The following is a 26,654-nucleotide window of genomic DNA, read 5'->3' as shown; positions in this document are numbered from 1 at the left end:
CTATAGTTTACGAATGTTAATCTAAGTTTATCTGTCTGAATAAAGCGCTAACAATAGATTTTGTTGATAAACATAGATTCACGTTTGTAAACTATAGTTTATAATCGTAAACTATAGTTAAGAGTTGTTAATCATAGTTTCACAAATCGTGAAACTAAATTTATCAGATCGTTAACTATAGTTAACGGTTTGTAAACTATAGTTTACAAATCGTGAAACTGTATTTATCAGATAATCAATGTTTTGCAATCGCAAATGATAGTTTTCGGTGTTAAGTATAGTTTACGGTTGTGAAACATAGATTATCGCGTTAACTATGGTTTACAGATGTAAAATATAGATTAACGTTGTTAACTATAGTTTACAGTCCGTAAACTATAGTTTACAACCGATAAACCTAGTTGATCGACTGTGAAACTATGTTTTGCTCATTTTTGTGGATTTGGCGTGCCATATTTATCTGCCTGTAATAAAACGTTAACAATAGATTTTGTTGATAAACATAGATTCACGTCTGCAAACTATAATTTACGATCGTTAACTATAGTTAAGAGTTGTAAACCATAGTTTACAAATCGTGAAACTGTATTTATCAGATAATCTATGTTTTGCGATCGCAAATGATTGTTTTCGGTATTAAGTATAGCTTACGGTTCTGAAACATAGATTATCGCGATAACTATGGTTTACAGATGTAAAATTGTAGATTAACGTTGTTAACTATAGTTAACGGTCCGTAAACTATAGTTTACAACCGATAAACCTAGTTTATCGACTGTGAAACTATTTTGCTCATTTTTGTGAATTTGGCGTGCCATATTTATCATCAAAATCTATTGTTAACGTTTTATTACAGACAAATAAACTTGGATTAGCATTCGTAAACTATAGTTAACAACCGTTAAATATAGTTTTACACATGAAAACTATAGTTAACGAATTGTTAACTATAGTTCATGGTCTGTAAACTATAGTTTACAGTCGATAAGGCCTAGTTTATCAACTGTGAAACTATAATTAGCTCATTTTTGTGAATTTGGCGAGCCATAGATATCGTTCTCTGTCTCATTTAAATGAACAATTAAGATTAATTGATGCAAAGCATCAAATCCGCGGCAAACACATATCACTTTAGCATTTTATGGAATTTTTGCAAAAATAAATTCCAATGGAAAAAAATCAAATCAAAACATAAATTACATTACCATACATGGTATAATTCATTTAAAGGCTGTTCCTTTTTATGTCCCCGTAAACAAAGTTTCGGGGGGTATATATATAGTTTTTGTGACGTCGTGTCCGTCCGTCTGTCTAGCTGTCTCTCTGTCTGTCTGTATGTCCGCAATAACCTTGTCCACAACTTTTGATTTAGTGGAGCTATGGCTTTCATATTTCACAGATATATTCCTTGTGACAAGACATTTCTTTGGGTACCACCAAATTTGACCTTTTGACATCGACCTTGGAAATTGACCCACTTTACACAAAATTTCCAAACATTTACTTTGGCCAATTCTTTTGAACAATAGACATCAGGGCATTTAAACTTCACACAATATTCTTTGTGGAAAGACGTTTCCTTGGATACCAACAACTTTGACCTTGGAGAGTTCTGTACTTATGAAAAAACTTTAACCTTGGCCATAACTTTTGAACGGTAAGGGATAGGGCTTTCATACTTCACATATGTAATCCTTGTGAGAAAACCCTTCATTGGATGCCAAGAACTTTGACCCTTTGACCTTGACCTTAGAGATTGACCTACTTTTAAAAAGAAAACCTTGACCATGGCTTGTAAAGGGTTTGGGCTAGTGCTTTCATATTTAACATATTTGATCCTCGTCACTAGACCTTTCATTTGATAGCATGACCTGTGAACCTTTGAACTTGACCTTCGAGTTTGGCCTACTTTTTATAATTTTTAACCTTGGCCATAATTTCTGAACGGTAAGATATGTATTCTTTGTTGCAAGTCCTTTATTTGGATACCAATTTCCTTGACCTTTTGACCTTGGAAATTTCCGTACATATGAAAACACTTTAACATTGGCCTACCTTCATATTTCACAATCGTATTTCCAGTGAGAATACCCTAATTTTGGTATCAATATATTAATTTTGCATTAAAGAAAAGTTCAATCTTCGCTATGTTGCCATACGGGGGGCTTCAGTGTTTCACAAACACATCTTGATTTTTTATACTTTTATTCCCAACGCGAACAAACAAAATTTTTAAACGCAGGGATAGTGTCATTTGCAACTGTAATTATTAATGTATTCAAAACAAAATTAACTTCCTCTAAAAAAAACTTGTAAAATATACATTATATGTTATTGTAGGCACCGTAATTTTTATCGGGAAACCCAATCCTTTTTGCTTCTACAGCTTAAGAACTCCCACCTTTTGGAGCAGTTTATGCAGCAACTTTATATAAGATAATAAATTAATGAATTTCTGCTGAAAATTGAAAAAGAAATTGAAACTTATAGCAACCATTAGGAGAAGGTATAAAGAGAATTTTTAAAAAGTTTCATTCGCGACTTTTATGTTTATTATCAAAAAGGAGTTATTTCATCGAGAAAAAAAATAACGCCTCAATTTCCCATGTACAACTACAAATAGATACTAGTAGGCCGCTCCTGCGGCCGATAATAAACACTGAGAATAGATAATATCAAATAATTTTAAGGCTACCTTTTTTTAGTTCACTTGAGAGGCTCAAGTGAGCTTTTCTGATCACATTTTGTCCGGTGTCCGCCTGTCTGTCCGTAAACTTTTCACAATTTCGACTTCTTCTCAAGAACCGCTGGACCAATTTCAGCCAAACTTGCCACAAAGTATCCTTGGGTGAAGGGGATTTAAATTATTAAAATGAAGGGCCACACCCTTTTCCAAGGGGAGATAATAAAAAAAATTGTGAAAAATTAATAGCATCTTTTGAAAACCTTCTTCTCAAGAACCACTGGGCCAGGAAAGATGAAACTTAAATGGAAACATGCTCAGGTAGTGTAGATTCAAGTTTGTTCAAATCATGACCCCCGTGGAGAGGGCGGGGCCACAATTGATGACCAAAGTTTAACATTGGAATGTATAGGAAATATCTTCTTCTCAAGAATCAGTGGGAGTTTCAGAGATTTTCAAGCAATATCTAGACTTTATTATGCTGCATTTCCCTTTGGCAAAGGAAGAAGCATTTACAAGTGTTTAGGAAAAGTAAATGACCTAGTCATTAGCAAAGGTTGTAATAATAACTTTGCTGATTGCATGTACTTTGTACCTTTAAAAAGACATTTTATGACATTTTGAACAAATATTTATGTATAAAGCAATCTGTTATGTGTCATTAATAAAGTGGAATTTTATTCTATAAATGAAAAAAAAAGTGAATTCTGTTTAAATTTAGGTATTTAATAACAAATAAATTATTTAAATTTGTAATACAAACTAATACCACTGTTAACACAATGCATTAAACAATCAGAATAATGCAATTCATGTACTTAATATTGCTTCACATCCCTCAAAAGGCAAGTTTCTCACTTCAAATAAGTTTCACATAACAGTTTATATCTAACAGTATGATAGACACAGTAGCCACTGAGTCCGGACAATGTCAAGGTTCAGAGAAATACACTAAGGTTGGATATCTGCATTTCTCATGATCCTTTAGGTTCTTTGATATCTTCGCATTTTCTTGATTTTCGTGTCCTCCTTTCAATTGGAACAGCTGCATCAGGGTTAAACAGATAATTTGGCCTCTTGTGAGTTTCTTCTCTGATATTCATTCCTGAAAGGTGTAAGTAAATATATAGGTGTATGACTATCTACTCTTTATTATTTATTTCAATATGACTGAAGACATAAATACAAATACACTAAATATGTACTGTGACTACATAAAAATTCTTGGTTTAAATACCAAGTATATTTTTTTCATTTGTGATATTGAGTTCAGCAGTCTATATTTAAACAATAGTCAAAGCATTATTTTGATAACTCGCTCAAGTTGACAACCACTGAAGGTTCTCACAAATTCACTTTTAATTGGGTATTTCTAGAAAGGGTGTGTGACGGGTTGTCTGTTTTTACTAACATTTGTGGTCTTACAAGCTTGCACCTGATGCCCCCTTATGTTAGCTACAGTTAGAGTCATTATGAAAACCTTCATAGTGATAGCTGAGACCACTAAATATTAATCTGGATAAAATAAAGCAATTACCTGGACATCTACTAAATTTTTTCAACACTGTTGATCATATAGATAAAACAAAATAAAGTAAACAAGCAAAAAAAGGCCAACATTTTGTTTGATTTATCATTTTATTTTACTTATGATATGCAGGAAAAAGTCTAGTAAATATATCTTGCATATTTTCACAAGGTACACCTACTGATTTCAAATAAAGTGTCTATCTTCAAAGTAGATAGAGAACTTGAAGAAAAATTTGGAAGAAATAACTTTTCAATAAAATGTTGAGGAAATCTGTTGATATTGAACAATGAACACATTTTCTTAACCTCCCTCGTGAAAAAAAAAAAAAAAACTATCTCCGTCTGTTACCAATGTTAATTAATTTTTCTGTCTATAAACTGACAAATTAAAAATTGCTGGGTTTTACTTTTCATTATTTTATTTTTTTAAGATTGAGAACTCTTACTGAATGTATTTTCATCCACTTTTTCCAGTTGAACAAGTTGAGTTCTCATAACCATTTCCACATCTTCTGCCGTCTTATATAACTATATATATATATATATATAGAAAACAACAACACAGTGTAGTTATCAAAGTTAGGCCATTCCAAGTTCTTTCTATGTTTAGTGTCCACATACTGGATTTGAGAATATGAAATTCATTTCCTTTTCAAGTGGTGTACCCATTGTTTTTGTTACAATAAACTAATAGTTTAACTTTCTTACAGTTCAAAGTGATTTCTCAATTGATGATGAAATATTCTAGAATTGTACTTAAATGTTGTGTCTTTTCTCTATTAGCATGTGTATTTTTCCGGATTAAAAGATAGGTTTTTGATTTTAGGGGTGGATGCTAAACAAAGTAAAAATATGGAATGGCCTTATAGTACATCTGTGTTCATAAAATTGTGCTGAAGTGGAATAAAGATATAAATTACAGAAATATAGTGCTATCTAAAAGAAGTTTGTTTACATTGGTATAATTTTACTTTTTAATTAAATTTAAATTAATGACCGTGTATTGATATTTCATACCTTAAATATTTCTTCTTCATTTGTCACATTTCTGTTCTCTCTGAAGCCATTATTTATTCTCTCCCTACAAACTACAGTCAAGTATTTCAAATATAATTATCTCTCATTCACTAGATAATCATGAGGTACAATCAAACCTGCGTATATGCTAAGATATATACTATAGTCTGTATTATGGTATTATTCCATACCTTTCAGTCCAATGTCATCATTCTTAAAAGCCCTCTGTCGTACTCGATGTAGTTTCTTGAAGATTGAAAGAATCTAAAATAACAAACAATTAGTCAACATGAATTTACTGAAATAAGAAAGATGCATAACATGTATCTTAATGTAACAATACATGTACAGTCAAGGGATGAAAAATACATGTTTGAAAATAATGAACAGTGCTCAAAAGTCCATTAAAATAATACAGATCAGAAGCAGAGCAAACCACAGGGGCTTGTCACGAAATATTTATCTTCTTTTAATAAAGTTACCCCTACTATAAAAATACACAAGGGAGGAATCTAAAAATAGGAAATTCGCTACCACAAATTTTGACAGGACTTTCTATCTTGTTTCTGGGCGACTTTCGTTGCGGACCAATTAGGAGTGAGTGGAGTATAGATTCAATTTTAATATTCTTCAGTCAAATTCTAATCAACGCGTACCGTTAGTTATATAACTAACCTCTTTTCTCGATATTTGGATCTGGCGACAGTTCTTTCCATATGCGTCAATTGAAAGCAGCGCTCTGATTGGTTGCTTTCTGTAGTATAGAAAAAATACACCTTTACTTACTTTAGAATATATTCTGTAAGCACAGGTAAACAATACAAGTACAAATATACAGATACAGTAGGCAAAAGTTCTGCACGGGCTGGCGGGAAGAAAGTCTCTGATCATCTATATTTAGAATCGGGAAAGTCCTTAAGTAAGTCGTACGAAAGTTCATTCTTTACAACACTCCTCCCCATTCCAATTTGAATGTTCTGTATTTGAGTTATTTAAATTTTCAATATTAATTTAATATACAAAATATTACTTTATAAACACACCTATTAACTACTATAATGGCCACAAATATTAAAACAATTATACAAACAATAAAAACTGATTTACTGTTAACATGGCCATATAATAATATAAAACATCATCACATCCAGCACCGATGAAGCAGAATACAGAGCACAGAATAACATCCAGCGCTGATAAAGAAGAACACAAAAGACATCATCACATCTGGAGCCGTTCGAGGAATTTGATGCAATGGAGACTGAATGTATCACTGTCAGCACACTTAATAGCGGCATGAAGGCATCTTTAAAATAAATATTAGATATCTTCAGCACACTAATAAAGCGGCATGCACTTGGTCACCAGTCTTTCCTGTTTTAACATCCGTAGAGCTTCCGTGCATTCATGACGGTTGTTCTCATCAGCTCTGGGGGGCGCATGTTCAAATGGACGGATAAATAAGCTGCTACTTCTCCCAAATAAGCTGGAGTACTCACGATGGCACCTCCTAAAGGAAAGTAGGGCGCATCGGTCTCCAGGAGCAACTTATTATGAGGGATAGCCTGTAACCCTTCCAGCTGTTCATGGTCAAAGGCTCTGACGGCAGCTGTCACTCCAAAGTACGTGTTTGGAAATTTCCGCAGCCAAGTCCTCACCACGTCAGCTCTTCCCATGAAGCAGTGTACATGGATTTTCTGTTCTGGGTCACAGATATCCTCCATTAACATGAGGCAACGACCATGAACATCTGAGGAATAAGTGTCTCCTCTTGGTCCTCTGAGGTGGAGAACAAGGGGCTGCTCGACTTTTGTTAACTTCAGAAGCCTAACAAACACTTCCTCTTGTCTACACCACTGGGAAGGAGCAATGGTTCTGTCTAGGCCGCATTCCCCCAATGCCACTACTTTAGGATGTTCTAGGAGTTGTTGCATCTTCATCGTTTTCTCTACGGTGAGGGTATCATAATGCTTAGGATGAACTCCAATTGCCACTTTCCAGGGACCTTGTAAGGTGAAGTTTACCTCTGGATAGGACTTGGGCTCACTATATACAATAATTCCCCCAACTACGTCTACCTTGATGGCTGGCTTATAGGAAACATCACTGGAGAAGCTGTATTGCAGTAACTCCTCTACAGTACGTCCTCCAGACCTCCCCCAGACTGCCCTAAGTGAACGGTCTAGGTGGAAATGGGCATCAAATACCTGAGGCAATGATGTGTTGGCCACTACTGTAGATTCGTCTTGGTCCGAATCAGCCTCATCTACCAGGATAAATTCCTCCAAGTCTGACGGCAGTTCAGAATCCGACGCTTCCTCTACCATCTTATCTTCCTTGCTGGGGTCTTCTGACGGCTGAAAATGGTAAAACTGCTGCTGTTGATCAGGACTACAGCTATTCAGAATCACCATGATGCACCTCCAGAACAGCAACACAGCAGGAGAGTTGATGGGTCGCAAGGTGAAATGACTGGGCTCTGAAATCTGCAACAGCTTGCATGCCTCTATAAATACTTTATGATGCAAGGGATTTAGGTTGGCAGACTCCGGAATTAAACCCGACTGATTCACCCTGTGCACAGCATCCCATAATGAAGCTTCTTGTCCATAGGCCATATGAACCAACCATCTTAGTGCTTGGACAGCACCAGGCAAATGCTCCACACCAGTCGCGTCCTTAAACACAGCTGGCAGGTGCTTTGCTAGGGCATGTCTCCTCGCTCTCTTGTCCATGGATCCACATGATGACAGTATACAATATTCTGTTGTCTCGGGTAAAGTTGCCTTTGTCCGTGGACTGTCAACAGTTATGGTCAAGGATCGCTTATTTGAAGAAACTCCTATTTTCCTCTCTGTTGACTGTGTATATGTTGTTTTCAAGGATGGCAACTTTACAACAGATGCAGGTCTTGTCTTAACAACTGATGTTGACTCTTTGCTGTAGGATTCCTCCAAGGTTTTTGGTTCTTTGAACTTGGGCTTTGGCTTGGTGGTAGACTTTACTTTTGTTTCCAGTTCTTTTTCTGTCTTTGAGGTTGTCTCCCCACTAGCTTCTGAAGTCCCAAGAACAGGCTCGGTTAAATCCAGCACTGAGTCATCAACAGCGTTCATCCGGACAACTTGCAGAGAAGGATCAGTAGTCAATCTGATGTCGCGCGAAGTTACGGCAGCATCAGATGGTTTGGTTGACCGATGAGGCTTCACCAGCTTCTGTCGGGTTAAGGAGGGTAAGTTTTCCTCAATCCACGAGTCCGGCAAATCGCATTGGCAGTTTAACCTCATCTCATGAATCCAGTGTTTGAACCCCAATGTCTTGGCAACCTTGTATTGGAGGACTGATCCTTTCTTCAAGTCATCATTACTCTGAGTCACTAGATTCATATATAAACTTTTAGGCTCCACCATGATGTGGTTATCACTAAGGCGGCGGACACAGTCCATTACACTCTCGTCTGGCTTTCTAAGAGCTTCAAACTTATTGGCCTTAGGTCGCTGTCTTGAGTTTCCTGCTTCTTTCCAGGCTCTCTTTGTTTCTTCTCTGTCAGACATGGCTAAAGTAAAAACATAATTTACATATTATATACAATCAGGACAAAGATAAACATCAATTTGTTCGGCTTGTCCTGGGGTAACATTTACACAAGACCCATGATACCATTCTTTACACTCTTCACATTGTATCATAAAGTCTCCATTGTCAGGGCCACGGCATAGACAGAACAGACTTTTCTTACCTGTCATCTCTGTCGAGCACCTAACATCAGTAGAACTCATTTTTAATGTCTCAACCTGTTTCTGTAACCAGACTGGCAACTTTTTATCTTGGCACAATTTCATTCTGTCATGGTTGATTGTCTCTAATTTTTTACGCAACATTACCTTATACAAGTAATCTGTAATTTTCTTGACTACCAACCCTGGCCCCTTCCATTTGGGTCTTAACTTTGAGCATTTACCTTTTGGTGTTGATGTGTCCAAGATATATACAGCATCACCAACAGAATATGATCGTGTAAAAGTTTTCAGATCATAGTCACGCTTAGCAATAGCCTGACTACTTCGCAACTTTTCACGAGCCAATTCATGAGTGGCTTGTATATTCTGCACTAGATTTGTGACATATTGCTCGTAATCTTCTATGTCACTTGGCTCTGGACCCGGAAAAATCAAATCCAATGGGCTATTAACTTCTCGTCCAAGCATCAACATATTTGGCGTAAACCCTGTACTTCGATTGACAGAGGATCTTATGGCACTAGCCAGTTGTGGCAAGTACTCATCCCACTGTGTTGGAGATCTACTTGTAAAACATCTCAGAGCATCCATGAGGGTTCTATTAAAACGCTCTACTTGCCCATTTGCAGAAGGTCTAAAAGCTGTTGTTCTTGCCTTAAAAATCTGTAATCTGTCACAAAGTTGTTTGAACAGAGTACTCTCAAAGTTAGAACCTCTATCTGTAAAAATTTGGAAAGGAAATCCAAAACGACAGAAAAAGTGGTTGATTGCTGCCCTTGCCGTTTCCTCAGCTGATTGATTTGGTAGTGGCACACATTCTACCCATTTCGTAAACTGGTCCACCATCATCAATATGTAAACATTCTGCTTAGAAGTAAGCGGAAATGGTCCCATAAAATCTAAGTGTACACGTTCCATTGGTGCACTAGCATGGTATGATGTCAATTTCCACCTAGCTTTCCTGTTCGGTTTCTTGTTTCTACTACAGGTAGAACAAGATACAACAAACTTTCTAACATCTGTTAACATATTGTACCAGTAAAACCTTTGTTTACATCTGTTATAGGTTCTATCTTGGCCTTGATGTCCAGATGAAGGTAAATCATGAGATAAACTCAATATTTCCTCTTTTAAGGCTATGGGTACCACTAAAAGTTTGGCTCCAGTATTCTCATCTCTTTTCCACAAAATATCCTCTTTACTTAAGAAGAACAATTCTTTGTTAGTCCAATAATGTTTTGTCGCTGGGCTACTGAGGAAAAGCTCGTCTTCGTTAGGCACTTCTTGTTTTGCAAGCCAATTGAGAATTAACTTGAGGTCCTTATCCTTATGCTGCGCTTCACCAACCTCTCTCCAAGTATATCCATTTAACCAACATGCGAGAGTAGGCATTGCTTTGACCTGTTGTACTTTTATTGACGTATTCGCTAATGGAACAGCATTATCGACAGAATCAATAAACTTGCCCCATTCTTGATGTTTCTTCCTGCAATAAGAACATCCTCCACATGGTAGTTCCTCTAGTTTTACACAAGTGTCCAAGTCCTGTAGCCGGGACAAGAAATCAGCAGTATGGTGTTTACTCCCAGGACGATGATGTATAACCATCCAGTACTGACTTAATTCTTCTAACCATCTGGCCAGCTGCCCCATAGGATTCTTAAAGTTCATTAGCCATTGGAGGCTGCTATGGTCAGTACGCAGGTCGAAATTGCGTCCCAGTAGATAATGCCGGAAATGTCTGGTAAATCGCACAACTGCTAGAAGTTCTTTTCTTGTTGTACAATATCTACGCTGCTCTGGTGTTAATGAAAAACTACAATATGATATACATCTTTCTTCACCATTCTGTATTTGAAGTAACTCGGCCCCAATTGCAAATTCAGAAGCATCGGTATCTAAAATGAATCTGCCATTTTTCGTTGGTATGGTAAGTACAGGAGCACTACAGAGAGCTGATTTTAACATCTCAAAGGCATCCTGATGCTCTGGAGTCCAATGAAACTTGTTTTTTCCTGTAAGACTGTATAGTGGTCTAGAAATTTCTGCAAAATCTTTAATAAAATTCCTATGGTAGTTGGCAAATCCGCAAAAACGCTCTACATCTTTTGTACATTTAGGAACTTGCCATTTTTCCATAGTATTTAGAAAATGCTCACTTATTTTCATACCATCTCGTCCTACAGTTCGGCCAAGATACTCCACTTCTGTTCTGAACAGGTCGCACTTCTTCGCCTTTAATTTGATTCCATATACTCTAAACCTTTGGAGCACTTCAGCTAAATTTTGTAAGTGATCTTGGAAGCTTTTTCCTAAAACCAATACATCGTCCAGAAAGGCCAGAACTATTTTCCAGTTTAACCCTCTAAGAACTAAATTCATTACTCTTGAGAAGGTACTTGGCGCATTTGTTAACCCAAAACTCATGCGTTTGAACTGAAATAATCCATATTTGGTAGTGAATGCTGTTTTGCATTTGTCATCATCTTTTACCTTAATTTGCCAATAGCCCCAAGTGGCATCCAGTTTTGAAAACCACATGTTGCCTGTTAAGGTATCAATGCATTCTTCAATGAGAGGCAGAGGAAAGACATCTTTTTTTGTCACTTTGTTTAGTGCCCTGTAATCCACACACCATCTCACACTACCATCTCTTTTTCGCACCAGCACAGGAGAAGACGCCCATTCTGACATAGACGATTCTATTACATCAGCTTTCAGCATCTTCTCTAGATGTTTCTCTTCTTCTCCTTCAAAGGAAGTAGGTGTCCTTCGGAACTTCTGTTTAATTGGGTTTGCATCCCCTGTATCAATAGCATGTTCAATAGCTGTAAAATTGCCTAAGTCAAATTCGTGAGCAGAAAAAACATCAGCAAACTGTATCAATAGCTTTTTCAATTCACGTTGCTGCATTTCATTTAACTCTGAACAGGAACTTTGATACATGCCTTCTAGGTATTCCGGGAGTTCTTTATTTTCTGTAGTTTTTATCTGTGCTGTTTGAAAAGTATTTTTCTGGTCACTCACTCCAACTGGAAATATCTCATCTATCTCATAAACCATACCAACCTTCTGATTCCTAAACAGCGTTATTTTACTATCAGACAAGTTGACAAATGACATCATAGGAACACTTGCACCCACGATACATACACGAGGAGCAAGTAATAATTTGACGTCAGGTTCTACAAGATAGCAAGCTGATTCTAAGGGATGATCTGTACTACATTGTATTCTTAAGACAGACCTTGGTGGAATTACAGTACATCTTGCAATTCTTACCTGAGTAATAGCTTGGACAGAGTTACCCTTGTTTTCAATAAAAGGAATTCTTTGATCTTGTACACAGAATAAACTCTGTTTCATGTCAATTTCAACTTGGTACTTCGACATGAAATCCAATCCAATAAGCATGGCATCCTCAATAGGAGCAACATATACGCTTTCATTGAATTGAAGTCCTTTCATTTCTACAGTTGTAGGTTCAATCAAATATCCTTCCATGGACATATCTCTTCCTGCAGCATGCAAGGTAATATTCTTCACCACGCCTGGTCTATCTGGTAATGAATTGTATACCTTGTCAGATATGATGGTAACTTCTGAAGCTGTATCTATAATTCCTTCAACATCAATTCCATGTATAGTTACGGGAATCATAATTGATGACTTTGATTTCAGCTGTCGAATGATTAAAGGTGTTTCTGTGTACTGCAGGCCGTCATCCCTATGGACCAGGTTAAGGCCTACTGGCCTGATCCCTTCTCGTTTAAAGTTGACGAAAAGGATACATGCTTAGCAGGTTTGTTTTCTGTATTCTTCTGTGGACAGTCTTTCGCAAAGTGTCCTAGACCATTGCAGTGGAAACATCTACCATTATTGGGTGATGGGGATCTACTTCTCACTGGTTTCTTTGATGAGACGTTTGTCGACTGTGGTTGTATTTTCTCTAGATGACGGAGTAATGTGAAAATGCCATCTTTGATATCACCCATGTGCTTTGAGAGTTCGTTCAGCTGGGTATCCACTTTCTGTTTTTCTTCATTACTAGAAGGCTTTAGTTGTTTTGATCTTCTTACTTTGACAGTAGACATCTCATCTTCACTTGAACTTGCATGGTCTGAAGAAATGTATATCTCACGTACCTCTTTTTTAGGCTTGTCATAGATGCTCTGGTGATTGAACTGGAAGCTTTTGATTTTATCTATAACTTGTTCTACGGAATCTAAATTTAGATTCACGACATACTGACCTGCTTCCTTATCAACACATCCATGACAAATTCTTTTCACAGCTTGTTGGTACATGTACTCTTCTGGTAACTCAGGGAATGCACGTATAGACAATCGCATTACTCTGTCTGCCCAGTCCTCTATAGATTCCTCAGGCTTCTGTTTAGAGTTTGCTAATTGTACTTGTGCTGTGTCTGGTAATGGTACTCCACCAAACCTTTTCTCCAACTTGTTAAGGATTTCTGGAAAACCAATAGCTTGATTTCTGGCTACAATCGAAGCATAAAATTCACTAGCTTTACCTTCGAGGCACCAACACAAATAATCCTTTGCGATTTCTGGTGTCCAGTTCTTTACTTGGTAATATCTCATGAATTTGTGCTTAAATCCTAACCAATTATCTTTTCCATCATACTTCAGTCCCTTGGGAGGGTTATCATCTACCTGACGATTCTGTCCTCCTCTGTTTCTCTGGGGTGCCACAGGTTGATTTACTATTGGAGCAGGTTGGTTAACCGCCAGTTGTTGACCTTGATTGATAGGTTGTTGATTATTTATTTGAGGTTGCGTTTGCAATAACTGATTACCTGTTGGAGGCTGTTGATTATTTTCTTGAGTCTGTTGCACCATATTACCACAGTATTGTTGCCCTTGATTACCCGGAGTTTGTTGTACCATGATCCCAAGGTTTGGTTGCATTTGATTACCTGGATTTTGTTGTACCACGCTCCCAAGGTTTGGTTGCATTTGATTACCTGGATTTTGTTGTACCATGCTCCCAAAGTTTGGTTGCATTTGATTACCTGGATTTTGTTGCCATGGGTAACCATAACCTTGAAACTGACTTACTTGTGGAATGCTTGGTGGGGGCACCGAAAACGGCATCCCACCAAATGGCATCCATTGGTTAGCATATACTTGTGACACTGGAGGCATAGATGGAGAATACTGCTGGTTCATTGCCTGATATGGTACATTAGGGTACTGAGATGGAAACATACCTTGCGGACTGTGTGGAGTTGCCATGGGTACGGTATACTGATATGGCATAATCCCACCTTGACTGGATTGAATCAATGTTGGTTGACCCGACCATAAAGATCCTTGAACAGGGTGACTTGGAATAGGCTGACCCTGCATGTACATGTGACCTTGCATGTTCTTGTCTGCATATGTATTCTGCATAGGTTGACCTAATAAAGGTTGACCTTGTACTGAGGGGGTGGACATTGTTTGAGTACTGATAGGTTGACCATGTAAAGGTTGACCTTGCACTGAGTGGGTCGACATTGGTTGTGCAAATATAGGTTGACCAGGTGTCATTTGAGTTGACATTGGTTGACACGACATAGTTTGACTGTATATTGATTGACCTTGCATAGGCTGCTGTGACATAGACAAGCCTTGCATACCTTGAGCTGGGATAGGCTGACCTATTTGAGTTGACATTGGTTGACATGACATAGTTTGACTATATATTGATTGACCTTGCATAGGCTGCTGTGACATAGACAAGCCTTGCATACCTTGAGCTGGAATAGGCTGACCTAATGAAGGTTGACCTACTATTGACTGACCATGACCTGATGAAGGTTGACTTAACACAGGTAAATTAAATGTACTAGGTTGGCTTGTTACAAGGTGACCAGTAGTTGGTTGACTTGACACAGGCTTACCTTTGTTTTTCAGGACAGCTCCCTTTGATTTATCAACTTGAAGACCAATGAGCTGGGCTTGTTCAAGGTCAAGTGTTTCTAATTTTACCCCAGATACAGACTGAATGTCTTTCTTAACACCTAATTTTTCATTTGCTATTTCATTTTTTGCATTCAGCAAGTTTTCAACATTGTCAATTATTTGTTTTGTTTGTTCTGGTTGATGAACTGGTGAGGACTCAGTTTCAATTGTTTCATTCTCGACATCACCATCATCACTTTTTACCAAACTTGAATTCGGTTCAAAATCTATCATTTGTGACAATTCTTTGCTCTCTTTTACAAATTTAATGGTGACCAAATTTTCAGGTGTGATGTTACCATTAACAGCTCTGAAATACACAATGTTTTGAGCTGTTGCTTCACCCACTGATGGTAATGTTTTCAATTCTTCTACATTTGCATAATTAATTTTAACCTTTGTTGTTTTCTCACCATTTTCATTGCCAGTTGCCATTTTGAATTCACTAATTTCCACACAATTCCAAAATAATATTTTCCGGGGATTCCTGAAAGTCCTAGCACATACACTTTCTCAATTAATCAACAATATGTTACTGCCATAAATAACAATGACAAATTGTCGACTATAATTTTTCACGAGTGCAAGTGTATCGTGTGAAAAATGTAAACAATTCAAATTAATTCAAAATATACTGCTTATTTCGTTTTCAGCTGTTGTAGAACCTCTGAAGTAACAAGCAATTTTCACAATATTAAATCGTGAAACCTGCTCAAAATTCTACAGTGACTACGCACGAAATTTGAACTAACTCACAAGTTATCAGTCAACGAGCGTTTAGTTCTGTTACCGGCGACGCCAATATAGAAAAAAATACACCTTTACTTACTTTAGAATATATTCTGTAAGCACAGGTAAACAATACAAGTACAAATATACAGATACAGTAGGCAAAAGTTCTGCACGGGCTGGCGGGAAGAAAGTCTCTGATCATCTATATTTAGAATCGGGAAAGTCCTTAAGTAAGTCGTACGAAAGTTCATTCTTTACAACAGTAGATAACTCGTACACAAAATATAAACAGTAAGGATTGACATGCTTAGTGAAGGATATTTAACATGTTTATATAAATAAATATAACCAAATATAGTAAAATACGTACAATGAAACCACAGCTGTATTGTTCAATGCCATCACGACAGTTTGATTTTCCCTCCGTTTTAGTGCACTAAATTAAAGAGCTACTTTGTGTATGAGTTATTTACAGAAAACAACCAATCAGAGCCCTGCATTCAATTTACGCCGGAAATTCATATGGAAAGAACTGTCGCCAGATCCAAATATCGAGAAAAGAGGTTAGTTATATAACTAACGGTACGCGTTGATTAGAATTTGACTGAAGAATATTAAAATTGAATCTATACTCCACTCACTCCTAATTGGTCCGCAACGAAAGTCGCCCAGAAACAAGATAGAAAGTCCTGTCAAAATTTGTGGTAGCGAATTTCCTATTTTTAGATTCCTCCCTTGTGTATTTTTATAGTAGGGGTAACTTTATTAAAAGAAGATAAATATTTCGTGACAAGCCCCTGTGAGCAAACAAGGACCTCTAAAACATCAGGGGTGGGATCAGGTGCCTTAGAGGAGTGAGCATACCTGTGCTCCTTGTCATGATTGGGAAAAATCCATGGACAATTCAGTGTATTTACTGACAAACGTCATTGTGACCAAAAAACTGGATACAATAAACAACGTGAAAGTTGTAATTTACTGGTTAATGTTCAAGATTCTATTTTAAAAAAAATCTTTTCGAGGAAATTCTCGTTAAGTAACATTTTTTTCACCTGACCTCTTCGTCTTATAGCTCTTACACGACTATGGTTTTCAATAGGCTGTTGTATCAATTATAAATTAATTTTCGCAATTTCAATTAGTTAAAAGAAAGGAACGTTGAATGGTTAATACTGCGATTTTTACTGTGATCTCCTGCTATATTATACTGCATATTACAAACCTGTGACCGTGTTACCGGTTGTGCCATGATTGTATGATTGTTTACGAAATTGCAACCTTTACTATCTTCTGAGACTGAAGAGCTAGAGCTTTATCAATCTCCCATACAGAGTTGTCGTTCATTACTCTCTCGAACACCTGTCTCAAAATTTTCTACATAAAAGAACAACATGATACTCCTTGACACTAAGGATTTTTTCAAATTAAACGGACAGTTTTTAATCTACTTAGTAAATGTCTACCTTAAAGTCATATATGGTGTATTTTTTGCTAAGTTCAGAAAACTAAATTAGAATGTTTTAATTCAGTACTTTAATTAAAATATAAAGATATTTGGACTTTAAAAAGTTTTCTGAGAATAAAAAAACCCAGCCAACTTATATAACAACTCAGCATTTAAATAACATTACTTCTTTAAGGGGAAAAAAAAACTTTTATGCAGGTTCCTAATTTTTTATTAATTACATGTAATTCAAATAAATTAAATGTTATCTTTTAGTATAATTTAAGTCAATAGAACTCTGTTAATATATGGAAAAAAATAATTGATAGCATTTTCCTCTTCTCATGTAGAACTTTTTCCATAAAATCTGCTTCATACATTTACAGTCTAATAATGGGACACAGTAAGTGTTCAATTTGAAGTCCAAAAGCTTGTTGGAAGACCAAAGCCAAATTGTTAATGAGGAACTCTAGCATCAACTTCAGGGTACTTGTGTGTAGAATCAGGAAGATTTTTAAGAAAATTGTTGCAGATAACAAGTCACAAGATATAAACATTTACAAGGTCAATTCTGATTGAAGAATCTGTCTTGATATCAAAATACCTGCTCTTCAATTATTGTGAGATATATATACCGGTACATTATTATAAAGCATTCAAAAGTACAGTAAAACTCATTTAGTATGAACATGGATATTGCAAATTCAAGGATATAGCCAAGTTATCTTGGATCCCCAGCTTTATAAATTTAACAATTTCTTATACGGATATAACAAATTAGCGAAGTATTTTCATAGGTCCCAGTGACTTCGTTATAACCGAGTTTTGCTGTAATCTGTTAAAATGCTACTAATTTTTGAAAGGTTTTGCAATTTTCAAATTTTCTGAACTTCTTTAATTTTTTGTTGAGAATCCACATTTGATTAAAATGTTGTACATATTATATTATGTCCAAATTTCTACTTTATGGCTTTTATGCTAGGAATAATGTTTCATCAGAAAAAAAGAACACACTATAATACAAGTGCACATTTAATATCAACAACAATGTAATCAACATCTATATATATTTATAAATATATATTAATCTATCATTCAAATGCATTATTGCACCATTATAACAATCAAATCACGCCACAAAAATTGGATTCGTTGACCAAGAGAGGTTTCTCTCTCTTTTCCACCTCTCTTGTCTCTCAAGTACGTCATATATATTATTAAACAGTGAGTCAAGATTTTTAATGCAAGGAAATAAGATTTTTTAGAAACTGAATTTATCCATAAAGTACATGTGACTAAAGTTGGCTAGACATTATTCAGATATTAACTTTTATCCTCCTATCAAATGTTAAAAATAAGTACCCTATGCTATATTACTTTTCCTTGAAACCCTGAAATTGCTAAATAATTGACAAGTTTGAAATGGTCTACTGAAGAGCAAATTAGTAAAGGTACACACTAAATTAGTAGCTGCTTTCCTGATCTACAATATTCTTAGTGTTTTATACAGATCATCATTAAAAATCATCATTTAATCTTGTATTTTTTTGTACTTGATAATAAACCTATGATTTCTTATTAGTATACACACATACATCTATAACAGTTTATGATATCTGCTTTAAAAAGCATATGATGATTTCTATATTAAACATAAAATGTATATTTTTTTTTTCTAAGGATGTTGCACAGTTTGATTCAAGGACAAGGTTACTTGCAAAGATGCTTTATAAAAAAAACTTCTACATGAACACAGATTTTGCTGAGAAGAATTTACTTGGCATTGCTTCCAAGAGTCGTATCAACCATACAATTAAAAGTAATATAAGAAATAGATAGGAAATATTTTCAGTACCAATAGATGCTAATTAAGAGTTCTTTCAATTTAATATTTGGTAATCTCATAAAGCAAAACAATTAAAAAAAGATTCAATGACAAATAATTTTTGCTGCAATGATTGTGTATATGACAAGAAGTGGAACAAGAGGCCCAGGGGCCACAGCCCTCACCTGAGCACATCAGGCTTGAATTTACTCCCACCCCCACCCCCCCTCCAGGCGTTCATCATTTGAACAAACTAGAATCCACACTACCTGAGGATGATTCCATGTAAATATCACTAATCATAGCTTTGAAGTACTTGTAAAGAAGATTTTAAAAGGTTTCCCTATATATCCCTATGTAAAACTTGGGTCGGCCATTTTGGCCCCACCCTAGCCCCGGGGGTCATGATTTGAACAAACTTAAATCTGCTCTACCTGAGGAAGTTTCCACATGAGTTTTATCTTTCCTGGCCCAGTGGTTCTGGAGAAGAAGATTTTTAAAGATTTTTCCTATATATTCCTATATAAAACTTGGGTCGGCCATTTTGGCCCCACCCTAGTCGGGGGTCATGATTTGAACAAACTTAAATCTGCTCTACCTGAGGATGATTCCACATGAATTTCATCTTTCCTGGCCCAGTGGTTCTTGAGAAGAAGATTTTTAAAGATTTTTCCTATATATTCCTATGTAAAACTTGGGTCGGCCATTTTGGCCCCACCCTTGCCCCGGGGGTCATGATTTGCACAAACTTGAATCTACACTACCTGAGGTTGCTTCCACATGAGTTTCATCTTTCCTGGCCCAGCGGTTCTGGAGAAAAAGATTTTTAAAGATTTTTCCTATATATTCCTATGTAAAACTAGGGTCGGCCATTTTGGCCCCACCCTTGCCCCGGGGGTCATGATTTGAACAAACTTGAATCTACACTACCTGAGGATGATTCCACCTGAGTTTCATCTTTCCTGGCCCAGTGGTTCTGGAGAAGAAGATTTTTAAAGATTTTTCCTATATATTCCTATGTAAAACTTGGGTCGGCCATTTTGGCCCCACCCTTGCCCCGGGGGGTCATGATTTGAACAAACTTGAATCTACACTACCTGAGGTTGCTTCCACATGAGTTTCATCTTTCCTGGCCCAGCGGTTCTGGAGAAGAAGATTTTTTAAAAATGCCATTAATTTTTAACAAATTCATGATTATCTCCCCTTGGAAAAGGGCGTGGCCCTTCATTTGAACAAACTTGAATCCCCTTCACCCAAGGATACTTTGTGCCAAGTTTGGTTGAAATTGGCCCAGTGGTTCTTGAGAAGAAGATGAAAATGTGAAAAGTTTACGACGACAACAACGACAACGACAGAAAACGGACAAATTTTGATCAGAAAAGCTCACTTGAGCCTTCGGCTCAGGTGAGCTAAAAAATATTGTAAAGGTCAACAAACAGCTGATTTTTTTGTTACAAGGTCATCCTAAAATGTGTAAAACAGACTCAGAGCCACAGATATGACCTATTTTGTCTGTTCCTTTCTGCTTAATGAACAAAATTATACACTGTTAAGGAAAGTCAAATATCAAAGTACAGTTATTATAGAAAAAACCCTATTGTGTATGGATTACCTCCCCTCAGAATAAAGTACCCTTTCCCCAATAGTACTTATGTACAAAAGATTAGCAGTAAATGGTAAAGTTGAAATGAAAGTCGAAATGTTCAACCTCTGAACCTCTGCTTTAAAACTTGTCAAGTGGTAGAGACCAGGAACACTTTATACAGGTCCTACCAAATAATGTACAACATCCCTCGGGTCATGGAAGGTCAGTTATAAAACTTAGTGATGAAGAGACAGTGATGGCCAATAACTGATGGATAACAAATAACACAACCAGGAACGTAATCACATACTCTCACAGCTCTCAACAAAGGGATAGGAATGTATAGAGAACATACATCATGTGACTGCATTAATGAGATGTTCAAAGAGGGACTATGCTATCAGATATAAAATTCTACACAGTGTCATCACAAACTCACTGTAATATAAACCGTGCACAGTCTAAAAAAATTGTTTAAAAATCTTGTACAAAACTTGTGTAGTAAAACCAGTGAAAGACCAGTACAATGTATATGTAATTTGTACATTGGTACTGGTAGTGAGTTTTGTAAAGCTTTAGGCCTTAAATTCAATTAAGAAAGGCATTTAAATACTTCAAATGTCTTAATCACCTATTTTTTCCATGTAAAATTTTACAGTGGAAAAATCACGTTTTCATGATTAATTTACCATTTTTTCAAAAATAAATTATACACATGTACTACACAATACACCAAAGTACAATCATTATACAAGAAGTCCATATAAAGATGCTTCAACATAAAACAGTCTGGGCAGTAGATTGTCCCTAAATGCTTCATAACAGTTAATACATTAAATAATGACATGAGTACAATGGCAGGTCTCCGAGAGGAGAGTCTATGACGTCAGACTGTCCTGAGATCGACTCTCAGTCTGACGTGTAGGAGAAAACAGTCTCCGTGTCGTGGGGCATCAACTGAAACAGACTGAACTGGGGCTGCTCCTGGGGCAGGGCCGTAGATACGGGGGTCTGTAAGGGGAACCCTGCTGATGCGTTTACAGGGGTGGTATTTATCACAGCTGCTCTTACAGGTGGATTCATAATCACTGGTGTACCTGAAAAGACAAAAACACATTTATAATTGTTTACTATACTTATACTATATTCAAATTTGGAGTTGGAAAAAAAATATTCTCATTTTAAGTCAAACATGTGAAAATTCATAATTCACTGAATATACATTTAAGTTTCTGTATCACAAAAGTTAAGATCAAAAGTCAGACAACAGTACACAATTTGATGTGTAGTGATATCAACAGTGGGGTGTGATAAATCTGTACTACTTAAGGGGTCCCGACCCTCTGCTACAAATTTCACTTTAGAAAATTTAAAATTTGTAATATTGATTTTCATAAACAACAATAACATTAGAGCCACATGGAAAATAGTTTGAAGTATGAAGCACTGCTTATTTTTTCAGAAATGATTTTTATGTCAGATCATGATATGAAGAAATTTCAACACAGAGAACAGAAAGAGTAACGATTTATTATCACAACATTAAATGCAAAATATGAGGTGCATATGAAAATAATACTTAGTATCATACCTATTAAAATCATGTTAGAAAACATCATGAAGCGATGCTTCCTAAGTCAGAAAATCACAAGTGTTGTATGTGGTTGTAAGAAAAAAGTACATCTGTAAGGAGGAGTTATCTTTCTTCTAAATATTTCTTTATGTTAAAAAAAATGTCATACTAGTGAAAATTCTGTACTTAAAACATTAAACCATTTTAAAAATGGTCCTTAAAAAGATACAACTTAATCAATTTATAAGGCTTTTGAAGTTGGATTTAAATGCTTTATTGTTAAATATAATAAAACAATTAGAAAGAAATTGGCAAAAGAAATAGAAAGTAATGTTTCCTTCCTATGTTAGATTTCATTGATTTGACAACTCAGAGGTCTCAATTAGGAAACTCTGATTAAGAAAACGGTGAGTAGTATTCATATTTTTTACCTTGAAAGTTATCTGTCTTATCAGAGGGTCGGTACGCCTTAAAGCTAAAGCCTCACCTGGACTGGGGAGCTCAGGGAGTGGAAGAATTCCCTGCTGAGCCATAGCGAGCTGCCGAGTTATCTGTTGGAGTTCCTCCTGTTGCTGCAGAATGGCCTGTTGTAACTTCTGGGACTTCTCTCTCAACTGTTCATGAAGCTGCTTCTGGATTGGTGTCAGAAATAACTGTGGAGCCTGACTCTGTTCACATAAATAAAAAAAAGAATTATACATATTTACAAGTACTAACAATTCAAATTAATATTTCTTATGTCAGAAGTGACAATTAACATATGATAAAAAGCCATCTATCAAAGCTAATATTCCAAAAGTTACAAGTTGGAAAAAAGAATATTCAAATATTTTTAATTAGATTTATAAATACTCCTTTTCTTCTGAAATTTTCATCCTATACAAGTATATATGTAAGTTTATAAAATATCAAATCTAAAACTGACAAATTTCATCAAACAGTAGATTTTATGCTCGTAAAACTGAAAAGATTTTTTTTCTTAATTAGGTAATATACCGGAGATTTTTGACCATCGATAACAGGAAGTTGTGAACCGTGATGCATTGTGGGAATGTGCGAAGTTGAGGAAACACTATCTGCTCCATTTCTGTTTGATACCATTGCCTGTAAATAAAGTAAACTTTCATTAATTTCACCAAAATTAAGAAATCTGGACCAAACTGTCAAAGAAACAGAAAGTGATCATTTCTTCATCGAATTATTATACTTAATGTCATGGATTGGGTGGGATGTATTTTCATATACTGTAGAGGTACTTTTTTTCTGTGTGAGATACATGTAACTTGACACCATGAATACAGTTGTGAATTTTTTAAATAAAAATATGTCACTGCATACATAAAGTGCATTAAATACATATAAATGCAAACCAAAAAAATTATGTAATTTGCCACTGCAAATTCTGTGGAATTATGATCCCATGAAAAAATTATGGTTACAGAATTAAGCAATCTTTGAAAAAATTTCGCATCTTATTCATTTAATACACTGTAACACAGTGAAAATCTGTTCACGAAATTGTGTTCCGATTGCCCCCTTTGGTACTTAAATATTCCTGCTTCCTAACTTTAACAAACATATCCATTACTTGTATACTATTTAAGGCAGGGAACTTCTGATGACAATAACCACAGATTTTTTTTAACATCACAGTATATATATCCTTACTTAATCCCTCTGCTCTTGTGCTTTGAAAATTTGACTAGAATTTAAATTTCTGAATGTGGACAGCAGGATTAAGGGATAAAATTGGACAAATATCCTTGAATAACAAAGGATGGTACAGTAAAGACCCCCCCCCATTTCTGAGTTGGCTTCTTACCAGTCTCTCTGGGTTGACGTGTAACAGATTCTGGGCAGCAGCAGTGGCGGGTTCTGTGTATCTGGACAGCTGTTTGGGGTCATTAGCTGTCGCCTGGTTGAGGTACCTCTGTTGGAGAAGAAGCTGGATGTGCTTGTGTTGTGACAAAGAGGAATCTTTGGTGATGTGAGAGGGCAGTTCTTCTACACTCTCTTTATCAGACATCTGGTTCCCTGTCAAATACCACAGAGAAGCTAGCCAAAATATACCAGGTACCACAATTAACAATTACATTATGTCATATTCATTTAAATAAATTAAAATTTACAAGAAAGAAGGGGTTTTAATTTTAAAACACATTGAACAGTAACATAATTGTTTTCCCTTGCTAGCCTATAAAACTATACCTCTATGGTAAACTTGATAAATACAGGAGATTAAACATGATATGTGGTAATGTACAAATCAAACTGAACAAGAGATGTTTGTAAAACACTTATGCCCCCCTCCCCAAATAATTGGAATTTTTCTAAGTCTAAGGGGCATGACTCGGTCCAAAATGGCTCGATCATACCCAAAACAGAAGACCTAGATGATAAATCTCTTTAGATTTTCAAATAATTGATAAATCCAAGGGGCATAACTCTTTCAAAAAATGGTCCTAATCTCTGCCATTTAGCGTTTCTATTCTTATTATTACATGTACATGTATATATAAACATATCTCTAAATTTGAAAATACTTCAAGTAATTTTTTTATGTACAATTTCGCTAAAACAAAATATTTCATTTACATGCATATGTGTATGCATGTACCTGGGTCTGCATATATTGAAAATGAAATAAATTCAGTTTAAAATCATTGTTATGCAAATAATTGGAATTTTTCTAAATCCAAGGGGCATAACAAAATTATTCTAACAGTTCATTTTAAAATCATTGTTTACTTAATTGCTTGTACCTTGATGGCTTTGCATACCCAAAACAAAACCTGACTTAGATATTTTTATGATACATCTTTATACTAAATTTCATTTCAATATGTGCAACCTCTGCAAAGAAAATGAACAGAAACTGAAAATAATTGAAATTTTTCTAAGGGGCATAACTCTTTCAAAAATGGTCAATTTGTACTCAAGACAGAAATAGACCTATTTATTCTTATGATAAATCTGTATTCTGTATATCAGATTTCATTTCAAGATATGCAACCTCTGAGGAGAAAATAAACAGAAACCGATGGTAGACTGACAGACAGACAGACAGATAGACCGTCAGCAGCAGCAAAGCAATATGCCCTCCCTCCTTGAAAGGGGGGGGGCATAATAATACATGTACAATGTACTAAATCGGAGTAACTAGAATACACAGTCAGGTGCATGGAAATTAGGACACTAATAACAAAAGAGACAAGATCAAATCACAAAGGTTCAAAATACCTAGAAGTGTCTAATATGGTAATTTGATCAAATTTTTACTAATGTGTGAAGTGAACAAGACGTAAACTGATAGTTTCATTTGTGATAAAATAATCAGCTTTCCTTTATTACACAACGGTTATCATATAAAGAAATATTATTTGGAATTCATTTTTTTTTAACTAAATACTACAGTTTTATATTTCCTTTTTATGAAGTCAGTCCTACGTAAAAGTATAAAAAAAATTATTTTAAATGTTAAATGTGATTATCATATGATTGAATAATTCCCATCTCTCTGATTGGCCAAGATCTGACATTTTTAGAAGAATACTTTGTATTCGTCATGTTCTCCTGCATGTTTCCTTCCAGGTGAAAATAAAATTAATTTTTTTCTTTCTTTCACATTGGACTATAAATAGATTTCAAAATCAATCCTATATTGAATCCCTCAGTGAGAATTCATCAACATCAATGCTGAATTTTCAAAAATCTGTTGAAATTCAATTAAAATTGATGTTAAGGGGAAATATAAAATTCCAGAATGAACAAAAAATTATCGGTTTCTGAAGGTTTAAACAAGATTTGAATCTAACCATTTTTGGCCAGTTGGTCACGGAAGAGGGCAAACAAACATACATATTTTTTTTACAAAAAAATGGTCTTGAGTTGTCATAAAGAATGATCATTTCAGACTTCGGGGATACTTTTTTCTATCAAAAAATTTTGGTTGGACCAAGGTGTCTCTTATATTGGCCGTTTTTGGCCAACCTGTCACGGCTGAGGTGTCAAGCATGACAGGCCGAGGTGTTGTTGGGTCACGACGTCTAATACACACTTACCACTGACATGCTGATCAGTGCTGGCAGAATCAATGGAGTGTGAAGAGGACCAGTTGGACCGTGACCTCCCACCTGAGGTCACAGAACATACAGAGGGACTTCGCTGGACTTGGAAGGAGGACTCCAGATTGTCAGACTTAGAATCAATACCCAAGTCCTTCAGAACTTGTTCCCTGACATCAGCATAACTAAAAGACAGTATTTGTCATCAATCAAATGCTCTCTGAAAACACTTCTAAAAAGTCCACATGTATTTTGTGAGTTCTAAATGAATGAGATAAAATGAGATATTATCTTTAATCTTTTTTTAAGTTGAAATCTTTATCTTTAAAACATTTAATTAATGAAATAAGAGATATAGTGATTAATATTTTCCAGTTCTCATATATTCTCCCTAAAAAGTTACCAGTTGGGTAAGATTTTGCAATTTTTGGCTTATTAAAGGTCAAAGTCACAAGTTGCTTTTTAAAGCTGACAAACCCTCTAACCAAGATGATC

General features: G+C 35.7%; 3 protein-coding genes across 3 annotated transcripts in view; all 3 read right to left on the bottom strand.

Moving 5' to 3' along the window:
• Positions 1 to 3,407: 3,407 nt before the first annotated feature.
• On the bottom strand, positions 3,408 to 16,996 carry LOC134228936 (complex III assembly factor LYRM7-like). The gene is made up of 5 exons (XM_062710629.1): positions 16,891 to 16,996; positions 5,422 to 5,494; positions 5,231 to 5,301; positions 4,660 to 4,741; positions 3,408 to 3,788 (listed from the first exon to the last, which is right to left on the bottom strand). Exons 1-5 carry the CDS (start codon positions 16,915 to 16,917, stop codon positions 3,658 to 3,660), a joined length of 384 nt encoding a protein of 127 aa, XP_062566613.1. The 5' UTR covers positions 16,918 to 16,996; the 3' UTR covers positions 3,408 to 3,657.
• LOC134228935 (uncharacterized metal-dependent hydrolase YabD-like) lies at positions 6,277 to 8,063 on the bottom strand. Its single transcript, XM_062710627.1, has one exon. The coding sequence runs from the start codon at positions 7,963 to 7,965 to the stop codon at positions 6,610 to 6,612; it is 1,356 nt and encodes a 451-aa protein (XP_062566611.1). The 5' UTR covers positions 7,966 to 8,063; the 3' UTR covers positions 6,277 to 6,609.
• A 1,135-nt stretch (positions 16,997 to 18,131) lies between the features above and the next one.
• Positions 18,132 to 26,654, bottom strand: part of LOC134228947 (circadian locomoter output cycles protein kaput-like) — a 50,337-nt gene continuing 41,814 nt past the window's right edge. The window contains exons 12-16 of the mRNA XM_062710643.1: positions 26,157 to 26,344; positions 23,918 to 24,129; positions 23,092 to 23,199; positions 22,583 to 22,763; positions 18,132 to 21,619 (exon numbers count right to left, since the gene is read on the bottom strand). Coding sequence (XP_062566627.1) covers positions 21,432 to 21,619; positions 22,583 to 22,763; positions 23,092 to 23,199; positions 23,918 to 24,129; positions 26,157 to 26,344 — 877 coding nt within the window. The 3' untranslated portion in view covers positions 18,132 to 21,431. The remainder of the gene's footprint in view (positions 21,620 to 22,582; positions 22,764 to 23,091; positions 23,200 to 23,917; positions 24,130 to 26,156; positions 26,345 to 26,654) is intronic.

This window comes from Saccostrea cucullata, unplaced genomic scaffold (assembly GCF_032062105.1).
Source record: "Saccostrea cucullata isolate Sc308-1 unplaced genomic scaffold, CSIRO_AGI_Scuc_v1 ctg341, whole genome shotgun sequence".
Lineage (NCBI taxonomy): Eukaryota > Metazoa > Mollusca > Bivalvia > Ostreida > Ostreidae > Saccostrea > Saccostrea cuccullata.
Note: the sequence above shows the minus strand (reverse complement) of the source record. Positions and strands in the feature narration are given on the sequence as shown.